This window comes from Nestor notabilis, unplaced genomic scaffold (genome assembly GCF_000696875.1).
Source record: "Nestor notabilis isolate BGI_N333 unplaced genomic scaffold, ASM69687v1 scaffold4813, whole genome shotgun sequence".
NCBI classification, from domain to species: domain Eukaryota; kingdom Metazoa; phylum Chordata; class Aves; order Psittaciformes; family Psittacidae; genus Nestor; species Nestor notabilis.
The window spans coordinates 37975-54945 of record NW_009923149.1 but is presented as its reverse complement, the minus strand read 5'-3'; the positions used below and the strand labels follow the sequence as shown (position 1 = coordinate 54945).

The 16971-nt window shown below is 37.8% G+C and overlaps 1 protein-coding gene across 1 annotated transcript in view; it reads right to left on the bottom strand.

Annotated features, from left to right (window-relative positions):
• Positions 1–1152: 1152 nt before the first annotated feature.
• The window catches only part of LOC104403737 (putative Polycomb group protein ASXL3), a gene marked incomplete at its 3' end in the record, with an annotated part of 36340 nt that continues 20521 nt past the window's right edge, over positions 1153–16971 (bottom strand). The window contains exons 5-7 of the mRNA XM_010011973.1: positions 6869–6986; positions 5829–5948; positions 1153–1316 (exon numbers count right to left, since the gene is read on the bottom strand). Coding sequence (XP_010010275.1) covers positions 1153–1316; positions 5829–5948; positions 6869–6986 — 402 coding nt within the window. The remainder of the gene's footprint in view (positions 1317–5828; positions 5949–6868; positions 6987–16971) is intronic.

Genomic DNA, 16971 nt, shown 5'->3' with positions numbered 1-16971 from the left:
TTAATGTTCTTTTTCAAATATTCCATTACTAAAGTGCATCATTTTAGTCCACAACATACAGTGTCTAATTTGATAAAAGGCTGAGTAAATGTACATCAATACATTTTTTCTTTCTCTTTTTGTGTCATATTGTGTCATATTGTACTGCTTTCCCCTGTGTTACTGTGGTAGACACTAACTACGAACTGTTTAAGAAAAGAAACCATGGAATTTGACATAATGATTTAAGATGAAGGTTTTAATCAGTCATCTAAGTGACTATTAAAGTTATTTAAGTTATTACAGAAGAAGAGGGATACTGACCATCTGCAAAAAAAAAGTAAAGTTTATTTGGGCCAGTTAATATGTCAGAGCTAAGTACATGAGTATTCCCCATTGAAATCGGTAAGATTGTTTAAATCTGGAAGTGAGGCAAGTGAGTAAATGTTATTGGTTTGGGCTCTTTCTGGTATTTTAACTGCTAAACATGCTGGAAAGATTTTTTTCTTGCTCTAAGAAGCCTGCAATCTGGCCAACAAATGCAGAAAGAACCAGATATTGTAGGAAACAATGTGAAATTGAACTTTTATTTCCACACTGTTACTCCCCAAATCATTCTCCTTAACAGAACTGCTTAATAAGCCTTATGAGCCTACAACTGTAAGGTCTGAACAAGAACTTCCTTACAAAAGGTGTGAATGAATGGATTCAGTGCATTGGAGCCAAGCAAATACGTAAGTAGGCATGTGTGAAATGTGAGGAGGAGAAGAAACTAACAACAGAACTAATATTGACCTGGACATTGCTGGCAGAATGCCCAGGAAGATCACAGATGAAAAGAGACTCAATGTAAATAAAGTCTTGAGGATGAGAAGTTACCTTCAAAAAACATAGGTAGGAAAGCTAATTAAGGGAGTTGGCAAGTTCAGAAGATCTACTGGCCAGCCTCCATTTAGACAAATCAGGGACCTGCACACTTTTCAGAAAGAATAGAAGCAGAAGCTGGTTGACACTTAGATAAACCTTAGTCATCTCATATCTAATAATTCTGGCTAAGTATGGAAAACTTCTTACTCTTTACAGTAACAATTCCTTGTCAATCAAATCAGCCTATGCATACACACTGTAAAAAAAATCTCATTAAAGAAAGAAATATTGCATGATGCTACTTACCTGCCTGTCTACTTCTGGAAGCAAAAGCAGGAGGTATTGTTGAAAATGCTGAGGTAAAGAAGCAAAGGTGTGTTTATTTATTAAAGCCCTCAGGTTAGTGTTCACTAGAATAGATCCTGGTGTTTCTATGTCAATATCCTCAGCTTTGGTCCATTTCAAATGTCCTGGAGTAAATAAACAGAAATAACTTTAAACATAAATAAAGGAAGAGAATAAGAAGTCTTCTTTCTAAGTTTTTAGCATTTATTTTATAATACAGTAAGCTCCAGAGAAACAGTACTGTGAGAAGGGTAGCACAGCCTTTTCTAGGTGTATTAACAGCTTCTATCTTCCCTGTATTTGTCTCTTGAGCTCGAACAGGACCCATGTTCCAGTCAATATCACAGCTGACATGTTCTTGCTTCCAGCTCAAGAGACCAACTCAACTCAGCAGCAGCAGCAGAAAATTTCCATCTTGTTATCACATAATTATAAGCATCTACTTCCAAGTAAAAGGCTGCTTGATGAGTTTGATATGAATCAATCATTACAGAGAGCTTCTCTTTTGCCATGTGCCACATCTGCAGAGCACTATGGCCTATGTAACTTGTCCCACAGCGTCTGCTAAAAAATACCTGTGTGAGACAGACAGTGATCATAGAGATGAGAATATTTAATATGTTAAATGAGTGTCTGAAAACATGCATTTATCAGCATTTTCTTAAGAATCTATGATCTAAAACGGTCAGCACGTGAATTATCAGAGGTTTAGAAAACAGGGTTTGTGAGGAAAAATAGAAACCTCGGCATGAGTAAGACAAAGACTCAGCAGAGGGAAGGGGAAATACACAAACAGTTTATGCAAAGGGGTAAAGAACTATGTCTTCTTACTGTCCACAGTAGATAGCAATGTAACTCCTGCACAGTAAGAAATATTTCTGTTACAATACTGGGAAAAGAGAGCTTTCAACCACCAAAGACAAAGAGACACTGGATTAGACCCACAGGGAAGCAATACAGTCTCCATCAGTGGAAATCTTCAAGAATATGCTAGACAAATACTTCTCAGGAATGACTGATGTATAACTGATTTTGCCCTATGACTGATGAACGAATTAGATGACCACTGCAGGTCCCACGTGGTCTCATTTTGCTATTATTTCTAGGATAAAATTTAAAAGATGCCTTTTAAATCTCCTTAAAGAGCAATTACTGCTACCTGCTTCAGGGTGCATACATACTGCTATGATTCTATTTTCCTCTAAGTCTTAACATATTATGATACTCAATATGTTAATGGAAGAAGTGGGGAGTCCAGGTGGCTGGACAAACTGAAAGCTTCTAACTTTTCTCAGGAAACTTCTCCAAATTTTGTACTTTCGAAAATTTTAAAGATGCTACGAAACAGGTGACATTATTTTATAACTAAATAATACACGACCTCCAGCAGAATCTCTAAAAAAAGCAATTGAAAAGATTATTCCACTGCTAGGAGCAATGATGGCATCTTGCATTCACATAGGACCTCTCCGTAATGATTGCAACTGACACGTTAAGAAGAAATATATTTTACAAATGGGGGAATTTGAGCAAACATTATTAGGAACTTCTCAAATGCTACAAACTACTGAACAGTAACACCAATAAAATTCATGCATTTAAGCATTAGCTTTCTTGCAAGGCCTATATTGGGCTCCCCTGAAAGGCTGTAACATCACCCACAAAATGTACAAAGCAAAGAAAATGCAGATTTGTAAATTCTAAAAGCTTCCCTTCAGCCACAGCCTCCCACAAACATTCTTGCAATTTCCTTTTATTCTACAGCAGACAATACTGACTGAATGAGACAAGGATTACATTGCACTCAGCACAAGATAACCTTTTCCAACACATACTTCCAGCATACTGTATTTCAGTACAGCAAAGACTGCACTACAAACAAATGAATGCCATGGTTTAAAGGACAATTGTACGGAAGAAGTGCTCATTTTCATGAATGCATCACAATAAACTGTCCTCACCATCTGTTCCACCCACTAAATATAAATGCGAAAAGAAAACAGTTCCCAAGTGTAACACAAGTAGTATTATGTATCTGATTTTAATGCCTGTATGTATATGCTTTTCTTTAATCAATGCAGAATGCACATCCCCATCTTCTAAGTGACTCTAAACTGAAGTAACATTTTCCCTAGCTAATGCTTCATATCCTATGGAAAAACATACACATACAGATGATCCAAACTAAAACAAGACATATGACTACAAAGTCAGTAACATCCTTCAGTGGCAGATATTTAAATACTGTGAAAAGCCCAAGACAGTATCAGAAAGTCAAACCTAATTCTGTGTGTCTGGGTCACATATTTTCTAATTTATTTCAAGTACTACTGTTTACAGGCTACTATGGAGGTTTTATCAACTTTTGGAAGAACAAATACATGTATTATTCCTAGGATGGTATGCCAGTAACAAACTGTGGATGCCCAGGATAGCCATACTTTAAAAAAAATCAAAAACTGCTCAGAAGCAGCACAAATTGTCCCTCCTCACCCTTGCTATGGCTAATTTAGGGCCTCTAATACAGCTCTCAAGTTTGTAATCAGATTTAGCAAAGTATTTTGGAGTGCATGGAAAGCAGTAGCTCTGTGGAATACAAGAGTATGCCACTACTTCAAAGCTAATAACTCTGTGAGAAGTTTATGACAAAACGTATGACAATGGTTTTTACATCATTTTCCACAGAAAAAGACATTCTGAATCCTTATATAGCTACTACCAGAGTTTGAGGGAATCACTGCTCAGATCAGAAATAGAAGCTCGAAGATGAGAGAGAAACTCAAGCTTACAGCCTTGGAAAAGACTAGATTAGTCTCCAGCATAGAGAATTAACTATGAAAAGGTTGGAAGCACTATGGTTCTACACTGAAGTATAAAAATCAAAACAGGAAAAGGATAGAAATCACATAGTCGGCAGAAACAGTTAACTAAAAAGGGAAAAAATCATCATATTTAATGGGAGCTCAGAAAGTCTACTAAACACAGCATACGGTGAATGTTGAGCACATCAGCAGAGTTTCAGACAACCAAACAATGTCTGGAACTGAATTGTGCATTATATAGGACACTGAACCTATTCTTAAAAAATGTTCAACAACTGCTGTACCAGTATCCCAAGAAATAAATGCATATCATAAGAGAAACATTTCAGTAGGTACAAGAAAAGAAACCGTTAAAACTTATACACAGTTCCCAACATTCCAAGAATGGTGTTCCAAAAGGCATGGGGATTTTTTTTTTAAATCCACAAAAAAATTTAATGAATTCACTCTGCATTTGATATCATCAGCCAAAAGTTGTTGAAATAGCAGGGGATGGGGAGGAATGTGTATATCAAATAACATATTTCAGCCTTGAATATAGAGAAAAGTTAAAGGAAATCTAAAATCGAACATTATCTTTGCATAGCAAAAGTTGTAACACTGAAGAAGTATTTTCGGGTTTGAATAATGCCATTGGATGAACATAAAGGATTAACTGTCCATCTGAGACTGATGAATAATCTGCAGAGAGATCATATAGGAAAACGAAGTGCACCTTCATGGAAGGCTGTGATCCAATGATGATTGCAGGATACAGTTCACCAGGAACTGCCAATAGCATATTTAACAATCAAGCTATGACATTTAGGAAGTAAAATACTTTCAAGGTATTTTACAGGATAGTTACATATAAAAATAGGACTAGGCCTGATCATTAATGAAGAAGAACAATCTTATCACCATCAAGACAGATGGCTGGATGATCCAGCCACTATAAAAAGCTTGTTTGCTAACTTTCCAATATGGCCACGTTGCAAAATACTCCTCTAAATGATTCAGCAGTCTGCTAAATGCAAGAAGTCCTTTGTAAAGATAAAGAATCAGTTATGTAATTATTCTACTTTACTTTAGCCAAGACAAGAGTCTTAGTGAACACTACATTTTCTTCTCCTTAGGGAACATTTCCAATTATATTTCATGCAGAGCGGGAAAATCTGCCTATCACATGGAGCTACTGAGAATTTACTCTTAGCATCTCCTCAGAGAAAATTCTTCATTAATTAGAGATCATCATCCATGAATCTTGCTAAAAAACAAAGAAAATAAAACCAGAAACTGTATCTACCACCTCAAGAGATGTAGCTTCAAAATAATTAAGGATCCAACTGAAGAAACAAAGAAATAGAAATCAAACAAAAATTATATGCCAAGTCTCTATATGTTATGGAATAATACAAATGAAGAAAAGAAGGTAAACTTCTAATAGAGCAGTATGTGAGCAAATATGCTATTAACTTTAGGAATAAATATGTGCTAGACTAGAAGCACATTTAACAGGAAGAAAGAGTATTTGCTACACTTGCCCCCATCCCCCAGAAAATCATAATGCAGCAATGAGAAGCTAATTGCTAAATGACCTCTCTGCCTGCAGTTGCTTAGGTCTGTCAAACTTTAAAAAGCAACTACGGAAAAGCATTCTGGGGGGAGAAAAACTGCCCATGGATCTTCCAGGTAGCCAGAAAGAAAGATGCTTTCTTGAGAAAGAGTCAGCTGGACAGGTAAACCAGAAAAATAAAACAACTAAAAAGAACACAGTGTTTAGAAAAAGATCAGTATTACAATAACAAGTAAGATAATTATTTTACTCCTACTCACCTAAACCAGATTTTTTTAACCTCTTTAAGTGCTGGCTCGTTTGTTTTCCAGTTGGAGACTTTTGCCCATGTTTCATCTCTTTATCAGAACCATCTGCTTCACCATTTTTAGATTCAGATCCTTAGGAAAAAATAAAACCCGCCAAGCATGATACTGATGCACTTGTACCAACAATCCCCCCAGCACCCCCTATGAAAACAGGATTTAAAAAAAAATTGACATCTACTTGCTGAAAGGCAATACACCTTTTTCTGGTTACAATATGATTCCTCATCATCAGAGGAAATGGAAGTAAAAGCTCAATAAATCAATTAAGTGCTGAAAACTAAAGTTTACTGAACACTGCAGTCAATAAAAATGTTCATTGATCTAATAGAAATAAAATTTTCCTATAATGCCCAAGAGATAGCTTTAAAAATATTTTAACCACAATTTATGGGGCACTAAAGCAATCTAAAGGCGAAAAAAGATCATTTCTTTGTGAAGAAACATTTCTAGAAGAGAGATACCTGGAAATACAATTGTCAATTTGTGTTAAACATAGCCATAGAAATCTCTTTAAATGAAGCAACTTAACCACCAGAACTAAAGGTCAAGGTTATGCTGCAGTGATGAGCATGGTACCATAAGAAGAAAAGCTAACAAAAGGATCTGAGTATTGCAATGCAGAATTGAGACACAAATGCACATTCACAGAGAAGCTTGTCTTTTTTTCCCCCCCTCCCTTTTTCATGGCATTGAATACCAGCATGTGGTACTCCACTAGAGTTCCAGAGCCAAACAAAATGTTACTTTGCATTCCTTTAAAGCTGCTGCTATTATCAATTGTCATTTTACTGCGTGCCTTTCGTTCTATATTAAAGCAAAATCTCCATCTTCATCTTCAGACACCGGATTTGATAAGGAAATACAGACATTAAACAAAGCCACCAAGTGGAAATATTATTTCAGCAGTTCCAAATTCTGTGTGCTACACAGCTGATTCAGAGGAAGGCTCTGTGCCTCCAGCTGATCTTGCAAAAGGTCCTTTAGCTATTTACCTGAAGGAGAATCCGACTGCTCGTCAGACACCTTTAATGGTGTCAAAACAACACGAGGAACAGTCTTGTTTACCATCATTGAGACTCCATTTCTTCTTTTCTGCTGTTGTCTTAAAGCCTACAAAAATGATAACAAAATGTAAAAATGTAACAAAAAATAATGCTTATAAGTGAATTACATGAGACATTTCTATAGCATTAAACTGAATCTCTTACAATAAGCACATTTTGTACACAGCTACTGACTTGCCAGAATTCACACTTGTCCCCTTTATGTCATTTTCCTTTTAAATATAAATCAGGATTATTTTTTTTTTATAAAGAGAAAGAAGATGCACCTTAGATCATTTTCCAATAATTTTGACAACAAAGAAGCACATAACTGTTTGCTCTACCTTAGCAGTATAACATGATTACCCATGGAATGTGAAACTAAGACTTCCAAGTAAAGAAAATGTAAAATAAATGTTTCAAAACCAGAATAAAAATATATATGTCTGCACATCTCTTGCAGGTGCATCCTCTCCAGTATACTGCTCAGTCAATCAAGTTAACACAGAGTGTCATCAGTATGTACAGCATGTAAGGACTACAGTATTGATGCACTCACTCAGCCGTGAGTAGTGCTGCACAAAATCACTGAACATGGCAGGAATCATTTATTTTCGTGAAGGGAATCAGTCCTAATCTTGGAAACCTTGCAGCACTTGGCTTCTGTCTGCTTGACTTTGGGCATTAACCTTCAGAACACGAACATGATGGTGTTCTGGCAAATCTGGGGAAAAATGATACAAGAATAAATCTCCACAAATGGAAGTGCTTTGTGTTTCATAAATGGATCAAATACAGGGTTGATAATGTAATACCAAATATTTAAAGATTAGAAATAGCAAATACCTGTCAGACTGTCCTATATAGAAAATGTTATCTGATTCCAAAGATTTTAAAACATACAGATATGAATATCTGCCAATTAATAGATCTGCAAGCATTACAATTCTGGAGTTAATCAGAATGGGCTGGGCTTAATATAGATCTCTCCTATCCTTCTGTCTGTTTTTCTCAAATATTACTGTGTGCACTCTTTTTATAACTGTGATTTGTGTTATGATCTAGGGAGGGATTTATTAAAGTAATACTATAGCAACAAGGGACATATTTTATATGAATTATCCCTGTAGGTTTATGAACACGAATGACTGATGCCTTGTAAGGTTTAAGTCTGTTACTTCAATTAATCTGTAATATCTTGCCAAAATGTTCACATAGCTAAATTAAAAAAAAACCAACCCAACAAAACCTGAAAATAAAATCGATGTCACTCTATTGCTCTAAATAACACACTACACAACATAAAATATACTAAGCCACACAAAAGCAATTTCATTGATTAACCCTTTTTATAGCACACTTCTTAAAAGACATAAGCACGATGCAATAAAAAGCAAATTAGAACACTTGAGATCAAACAAAGAGAGGAAGCTGGTCAAAGCTGCACTGAACCAAGGAAGCAAGCAGAAAGCCACAAAGAACAGCCTATAATTCATATATTTGTAAGACAGAAAATTTCTACTGGTATTGAGCAAGCACAGCCAGACTTATGGACAGAAAATTCAAAAATTCCTCAAAAATTCCCCAAAATTCCCAAAACCACCCTCAGTGCACAGCCCTGACAATCTAAGTGTCAGACAAAGTGATCCTTTTTTATACAGTAACGCCACTCAGACAGTAACAAATAGTTTACTAAAAATTAACTGGAAAGACAGCCAACTTCTGCACCAACAGCATACCAATATAACCACAAACCAAACTTTGCACTGTTGTGCCCCATGGCCTCATTTGCCTGATGAGCAAAGAGAAGAAATTTCCATCCTCAGTGTCATACCCCTAGACAAAGGAGTAAGAGCCCAAACGATGTCCCATGTTCTCCTCTAGCCTTCTCCTGCCCTTTCAAGACAATTTCCACCTCTACCAGGGACCACAGCCTTGTTGCCAGCATCCATAAGGAAATACCATTTTAATGACTTATACAGCCACTGTGACAAAGGTAGATTCTTTGTAAAGCCTCAGAGTTGATTTTCAGTGCTTTAGACACAACTCCCATGAATGACAGAAAGTAAGCAGCAGTGTATCCTCCATCAATGACAGGTAGAAAGCATTTGTACACCTTAGGTGACACATGTCAGTGTGTCAGAGTGAGGGCAGCCATACCCAATCTTTGTTAGGTGCACCACTTACCTTCTTTCATGTTACAGGAAGGCCACTTGTGGACCTTAAGCATACATTTATGCAACTGATCTGGCACTTCCAAGCAGAGGCCACCCCATGCTCACAGAGCATTACTGCAAGACAGCACAGTTCATCCCAGCGCTCTCTTGGCAATCAGAACCACAAGCAGTAGGGAACACAGCTGGGAGCAGGCAAGTGTTGCTACCAGAACTATTTACTTTTAGGCACAGTCCACTTCTGAGCTACAGGTAAGCACCCCAACATGTGAGGATCAAGCACAAACCTTAAATACACCATTTCCCTTTGACACACATTTGAATTTCAGGGTTTCGTTTCCCTTAACATCCATTGTTTCACTGACAGCCCCACCCCCATCTCTGCCAGTTTCACAATGGAAGGCACTGATGATCACCAAGCAGTTTGGAAATCAGTTTGTGTGGGATGACTCAAGCTGACAGTGAAGCTACACATGTGGACACCTGAAAGACAGGTTGTAGAATGGAAAAAAAAAACCAAACCAAAAAACTTAAACACAACCATGTGGGAATCAAAATCTAAGTCAAAGTTTTAACACAAAGTGCCGATGAATTATACTGTGCCCAGAGAAGAAATGATTGATCTTCCCTGTGCCTCTCTATCATAGAATGGTTTGGATTGGAAGGGACCTTAGAGATCATATAGTTCCAACCCTCCTGCCACAGGTGGGTGGGAACACCTTCTACTAGACCAGGTTGCTCAAAGCCCCATCTAACCTGGCCTCAACACTTCAGGGATAGGGCAGCCACAGCTCCTCTGGGCAGAGTGTGCCTGTGCCCCACCACCCCACAGTGAAGAATTTCTTCCTAATATCATTTCTAAATCTATCTTCTTTTTTGCCTAAGGAAAATATGAGACAGAGGAGGAGGATACAAAAGTATCAAGCAAATAATCTAACAGTTTTTTTGCACAGTAAAGAGATAGCTGAGATTTTGCTCAGTCATCCTGTTTACTGGGACATAGTATTCCCAGCTAATCACAATGATTTAGTGCTAAATTTTCCTTTGAATGTAAAGCTGCAAAGTCTGAAATTTTCAATAGACAAGTCTTTGCAAGATAACACTAGAACCAGCCCAGCAGAGGGAGAAATTGCAGACTGACACCTAGATACCAGTAAAGCTAAACACCAGGAGGAGTTAAGTATAAACCAAGGGCACCCTGAGCAATCTCTGCTAAGGATGAACATATAACTTCTCTACACGTGGCCTGAGGGATATTAATTTTAGGAAACAAGACTACTGTAGGATAAGACAAGAATCTTGTATCCAAAGATTAATTCTACTTAGCTGGGAAGTCAATGGGATTACTCAAAATGAAACATACACCAAAGGCTTTGCTATATTGAGCTCTTAGTGCACCAAGTTAATTTAGTGTTTTCCTAGTCACTACAACTGAATAAATCTCTAGGTTTGGCTCGTCTGGTGAAGGGAATAAACACAAAATAGATGAGCCAAATTTGTAACTGAAGAAAACGAGGAATTTTCGTAACTCATTCCAAAGAAAAATGGTTCCAGATCTCATTGCAGATACAGAAACAGTAACTAACACGAACTACATTGGCATCTTTTACCAACACAGCCTTTTGCATCTCATCCATATTTAGAGATACATAACCTGCTAGCTGGGCTTCCTACAGATCTGCAAGAGAGAGCCAATGATTTTACCAAAGGACAAGATGCTTTTTTTTACTATGGAAAGCAAGAGAGAAACACATATAGCACATATAATGGCTTACATAACGTATATTCAATGAGACTGTATGTTTACATTTCAAATGTATTCAATCACTTTGCGCTAAATGCTTCAGTTAAAAAAGCTGCAAGTTGTAAATTCCTAGAACTGATCACTGTTGAAATATTCTGTAAAACATTACTACCATCCTATCTGTGCAGCACATAAATAAACAAAGAGAGAAAATTAAAGTTCACATGGTACACAATTTAAACATTAAAAGCTCTCTTAAAATCACCACCAAAATATAGTACTTACATCCAGCCTTTCACAAGCAGGTTTGCAAAGGACATCTGTGAATCTCTCGCACATAATGAGTATGGAGAATTCCCAATATTCTCATTCATAAAAATGAACCTGTGACCACCTGTTGAATAACACTGCCATGGTCATATAAAGAGTTTGGCATAATTAATTTGTTTAATGAAATTATTTTTCTTGCCAAAATCTTTAAGTAACCTATCAATCCATTTTCACCCAAAGAACTCAAAATAACATAAAAAGATGAGTATTGAAAACACACAAACTCTGAAGATAGATGGCAAAAGAAAAACACCACACAACCAACAGCAATCTTCTAATTCCAAGCAGGTTTTTATAAAGAGGTGACAAGAGCAAGTCTCCTCCTCTTTTTTGGGGAGTTTATGCCCCTGCTGGAGTAGAGCAGTGTGTTGGAGGTTTCATGAATGCCATTATCTGTTCTTAGGAGTAATCATTTCATATTTAGTTGATCTTAACACAGGAAAGACTTCTTCACCAATGTGACAAAAGGGTTGACTCTCTTTCATAAAATCTAATAAAGTCATCTCTGAAGTAGGAAACAAAGGAAACAACATAAACTAAAAGGTAAGTGGAGAGAGGGGAAAAATACAATTCCAAAAGAGCACCAAAACCAAAATGTCAAGCTCTATGCTCTGCTTTTACTGCTGCTCGGGATATGTTTTTATTATTTTTCTTTCCCACATCTTTTCAACTCAGAATGAAAACATGCAGCATACAGATAAATCATTAATGCAGAAAACCATTTTCATTTGAGCTTAAATGTATGACATGCTGAGAATGTTAAAAATTAAGTTATTAACAACAAAGATATGTAACACTTGGTTGCATTAAGCAACATCGTCCCAGATTTCTGTTTGTTCCATAAATGTCAACGCTACATTCTGAAACTCATATCATGAAACATAACCTTTGAAATTTCACACATTATGGATCAGAAATGTAAAGCTATGGAATTCTTCCATTCTGCCATGTGAAAAACACAAGCTATGATACACTGAGAAAAGTCTATTGCACAAAATAAATGACAACTCTACATCATGGTCATGGCTCCCAAATTGGCAAAGATGAAACAGATTTATAGTTTATCACTGACTCACTTAACACCACCATAAAATTCAATCTTTGTCCTCTCTCTCACCCTCATTTTGTTAGTAAAATTAAGACAGCCTTTAATTCCCATGTCTCTATTAAATTAAAATTTCTCAGTGGCAACCTTTTCCATGAATACATAGAACAGTTAAAATAAAACAGTAAGCACCACAAATCATGAAAAATAAACACATTATTATTTTCAGGATGCCACCACTTCTTGTACTAAACATACATTAAAAGCATGCAAACATAAAATTAAAACAATAACAAAGATGTATTATGGAAACAGCTACAAAGTAGAAGTGCCATTTCCAAAGCATAGAGCAAATAAATTTACTTCCAACCAGACTTGTACACCAAACATAACAGTACTGGTGTCATCTCATTTTGAGATGAAGAGTAATGGCAAAACACCAGGCTGGAAGTTTGGAGACCTAGGGTTTCTTTTGAAACTCTGCTAATAACTCCACAAATATTCTTGTTCCATGCCATCATCCTACCCTGTGACACATTATCTGTATTTATTTGGAACAAAAATAATTTCTGGCTGCTTATTTGTTCTTCAAGTCCCCATAGTGGTCTGGGTCTTTCTGTACAACTACAGTATACATTAATAACTGTACATTTATCCGTTCGTTGGCCAACATTGAACTAAAGTGCTTGGATATTTGTGGTGCAGCAACAGAGAGGTGTGTATTCACATAAGTGTCTGCACACCTGCAAGCCAGCACCATCTCCCATAGGATTACAATAACGCATCCACAGCTACAGTTGCTGCAGATCATGATAGACTGCAAAATAAACATTTTTATTGCTTTCCCAGCCACAGAAACAAGAGAAGGACAAAAAACCATGTGATGTGTTCAACATCTGTTCTGCCTCGCATGTGAGTGGGAATGACGATGGCATAAGCATCGACTCACTGACACTTCTTTCCAAAGAGTGTTTGCTGGTTTCTTTTTTTGTTTGTGTTTATTTTATTTTATGTATTGTTTTTTGTTGTATTAAATGAGTAATAGCTATCATCTGAAAAGTGCTTTATGGGGAAATCTGTTTCTTGGCACAACAAAACACATAAAGGTAAGGAAACAGTATGTAGAAAGCAATTTCAAAGCCAACAAAAAGAAAGGTAGCAACAAAATAAAGATAACAAATAAAGAATACAACCCCCTTAAAAAAGTAATCAACATTTTCCATTAGGTTGAATTTGCAAACGTACTCTGCACAGGGTACAAAGCATACAGTGGAGGCTTCAGGACCGGACTGTCATTCTCCAGTTAAAAAATCTTGTCATATTACCTCTGCAAAAATTTAAACTGCACCAGTGTAAGCAGTTACAGTGTAATGCCTTTCTGCCAGACATCCTGTTTCAGCCTGGGTTCTGCCATATGCCCACACATCCTGAGCTCACAGCCTTCTGAAGACCTACTCAACATCTCCTGGAACAGCATTTGTAGATAGCTGCTTGTCAGCATTTTGTAGGAGGCTTCCTAGAGCTCTGAGGAGTTGTGAGCTGTTCCAACTCCTGTCTTTCCTTGAAAAGGCCAACCATTTCTAGGATGCACTTCAAAATCAAGACATGATTCATTTTCACCTGGGTATAATTTCATGTTATAAACTATTCAAATCAAAAGCTGCTATTTTCATTTGGCCCAGAAGAAGATACTCAGACATCCACTGCCACTATATGGAAAAATCATGTAACATCACTGGAAAAGCTTGACTGCGGCTCTCATCTCCATGATGGTACTTGTCATAAATAGAATAGCAATGACCAATTCACCTTAAATAGTTCCCCAGGTTACATAAAGAAGAACATTATCAGATGAAGTGCAGCGCTTAGAACTAGGCCGCTATCATCAGCTTGATTGTCTGAGACTTGGGACAAGCAACTGCATCTACAGAAGAGAACAAAGAGCACTTTTGGCCTATATTTGGGAAGGAGATTCCTCTACATAGCAGTGGTAGATTTAACCAAAGGTAATTTCATGCGAGGACATATTTTAAGTGAGGGACACTGTACAGAGGCAACTACACTTCAACACAGTACTGTTCTAATATTGCTTTAAAATTCTTAATTATTTCTGAGTAAGAAATTGTGGAAAATACATTTATTAAAACAGAAAACATGCAGGAGCACTGCAAAAAGCATGCTATGCCAACAACCCCAGGGGAAAACCAAACAAGCAGAATGCCCCAGCAGCTGGGAGCTAGTTATTAAAAAGCAGTACAAAAAGAATACAGGGACTGTGTGGATTCTTATCCCTTTCTTTCCGTAACAGGTAAGGGCTGAGGACCACAGGGATGACCCAGAAGAGAGTCTCATAAACATTGTCTTGTGTCTTACCAAAGCACCGTGTTGAGCAGCTGGTACATGCTGCCCATGCATAGGGACCTTTAGAGGGACATACCGTGGAGCCTGCCTTCGGGCAATGCATGTACTCCCTGAAGAGCTCCTGCTGGAACTCTTGCTCTTCCAGCTTCTTTTCCCCATTATGCAGTCTCCCTGCCATAGTTTCTCTGTCCTCTTCCCTAGACTTGTCTTGGCAATTAGAAAATCAGTTTAGATTATCATCTTCGAACTTCCATTTTCCTGAATGCATTTTGTAAATTCCACTGTCCCTTCCCATGTCTCTCTAGAAGTCAAAACGCAACATGTTTTCCTTGTTTTCCATTTGTTGACAGGAAAAAATTGTCAAGAATCATCACTCATGTTGCCAGACATCTGAACAAATGCTTCAGCTAGGGAGCCAGAATTCTCCAACTGTGGCCTTGGTAACTTTGTAGCATCTGAAATGAAACATAGGAAAATGGTTAGCAGAGACACTGAGAAACTGCAGCAAACTCTCTATACCAAGGAATTCAGTACAAAAAAATACCTCTCAGTTCACAGTGGATTTTCAGAGTCTTTCAGGAAGACACCCTGTGCTCAAATTCTAAGTGACAAGGACATAATCATAACAATCTTCTCTGTCACCTTTGGTTCTCAGGGGGCGAGGAAGGGTGAGAAGGGCAGGCAAATATACCAGGCTTGTATCAGAACATGTGAGTAGTTGCTCAATGAGTCAAAGGATAGACACCACAGACAGACTGACTGGATTACCTCCTATGAACAGCAAAATGCTTCAAGATAACCCACATCTGGCTGTAGTCAAGAAAAGAAGTCCTAACAGAATGAGTGTGGAGGGAGCAACACTGGTGAGTTTGCTCTTGTTCTTCTCTCAAAGCAAGACAAGCAGTGTGCCTGAGCTGAAGACAGGAAAGCAAATCCGCACCAGCATCAAGGGAGATCAGGATTCTACCTTCAGTGCCAACCTAGGCACTTGGACTGTGTCCTTAAAAAAAAAAAAACAAACAAAAAACCCAAAGAAATCTTGATAAACTAGCCCTGTGAATTTGGGTAAATAGGGGCTAACTTACACTGTTCACCATTCTGCTCTGAAATTTAGTCTCGTTGTTTCAGGTTGTGGGTTGGTTTCTAATAATAATTACAGTTGTGCTAGGAAAATCAGCCCGAAATGTTATTTGGAGCTGTATAGTCTCATGTCCTATAATTTAGAAGCAACAGATGAGCCAAACCATCATTCCCCACAGCTCTCTTATTGCTTGGGGCCTGACAGCATCCACTGGAAAAAAAGGGGTGTGGAGTTTCCACTTCTACTATAAGACCAAATCATATGCATGGGTGCCATCCTTCTCCTTAGAAAACTGCATCTACCCACTTTATGAATAAAACAGTGGCACATATATGAACCCAGCCACCAAGCATGCAGACAAAGCCCAAAGTTAAAAAAAAAAACAAAACAAACCATGGCAATAACATACCTTGTGTAGACTCCCTTATTTCCTGAGCTTCTCTCATCCCAAACCCACTTGGCTGCTGTCTCTGGAGTTTCTGTCTCTACAAAGAGATCTGGATGCCCAGCACAGTCTCAGACATGTCCTGGTCTGTATTCAGATCCTGATTCTGAATGGAGTATCCTCTCTTCTCCCAACAGAAATTTTATGGGTACCCTTCTTGTTGCTGATTCCAAAATGCCATAAGTGAGGCAGGATTTTCTTCCACGTCTGGGAGGTCTACTATTATCCCAGACATCGTTATAGTGCATCTTCAAGCTCTTTATCCTCTCTTGGTACTGCCCCAGGAAACAACTGGTACACTGATGGACAAGGTGCTCTTATATTTGGCTATCAGAGTCCAACAGACACTAATACAACCTCAGTGTCCTGGATATTCACATATGCTCAGTGTTACCTACGTGAGGCCAGTTTGCAGGTATGATCGTTCTTCTGAGAAATGTTCCAAGAACCTCTTGACAGATAAAGACAAATCTGTACATAGCGAAGACTTCCAAAAAAAGTATCACCTCAAGTCAAAGGAACAGAAACTGGACCAGAGAGGAGCATGGTAGATACTATGCCATGAATTGATGTCCATATTTGGGTTAGCCTTGTCCAGAGAAAGAATAATTCACACAGTAGTGTGACCATGTACCACTGCTAGCAGATGCAGATGTAGTTCAGTACTTTCCAAGGAAGAGGTCCTTACATGGGTTTGCATGCCAAAACTCTCGAGTGTGAAAATGAGGTAAATTAGCATGAAACTGATCGGTACTGATAAAGACTCAGCATATGACAGCATGCCATTAACCTTCACGTCAAATGTACTAGATCACCAACAGCTGGGTACACATACCCATGCACTTCCAAAAGCAAAAGGGAAAAAGAAATCT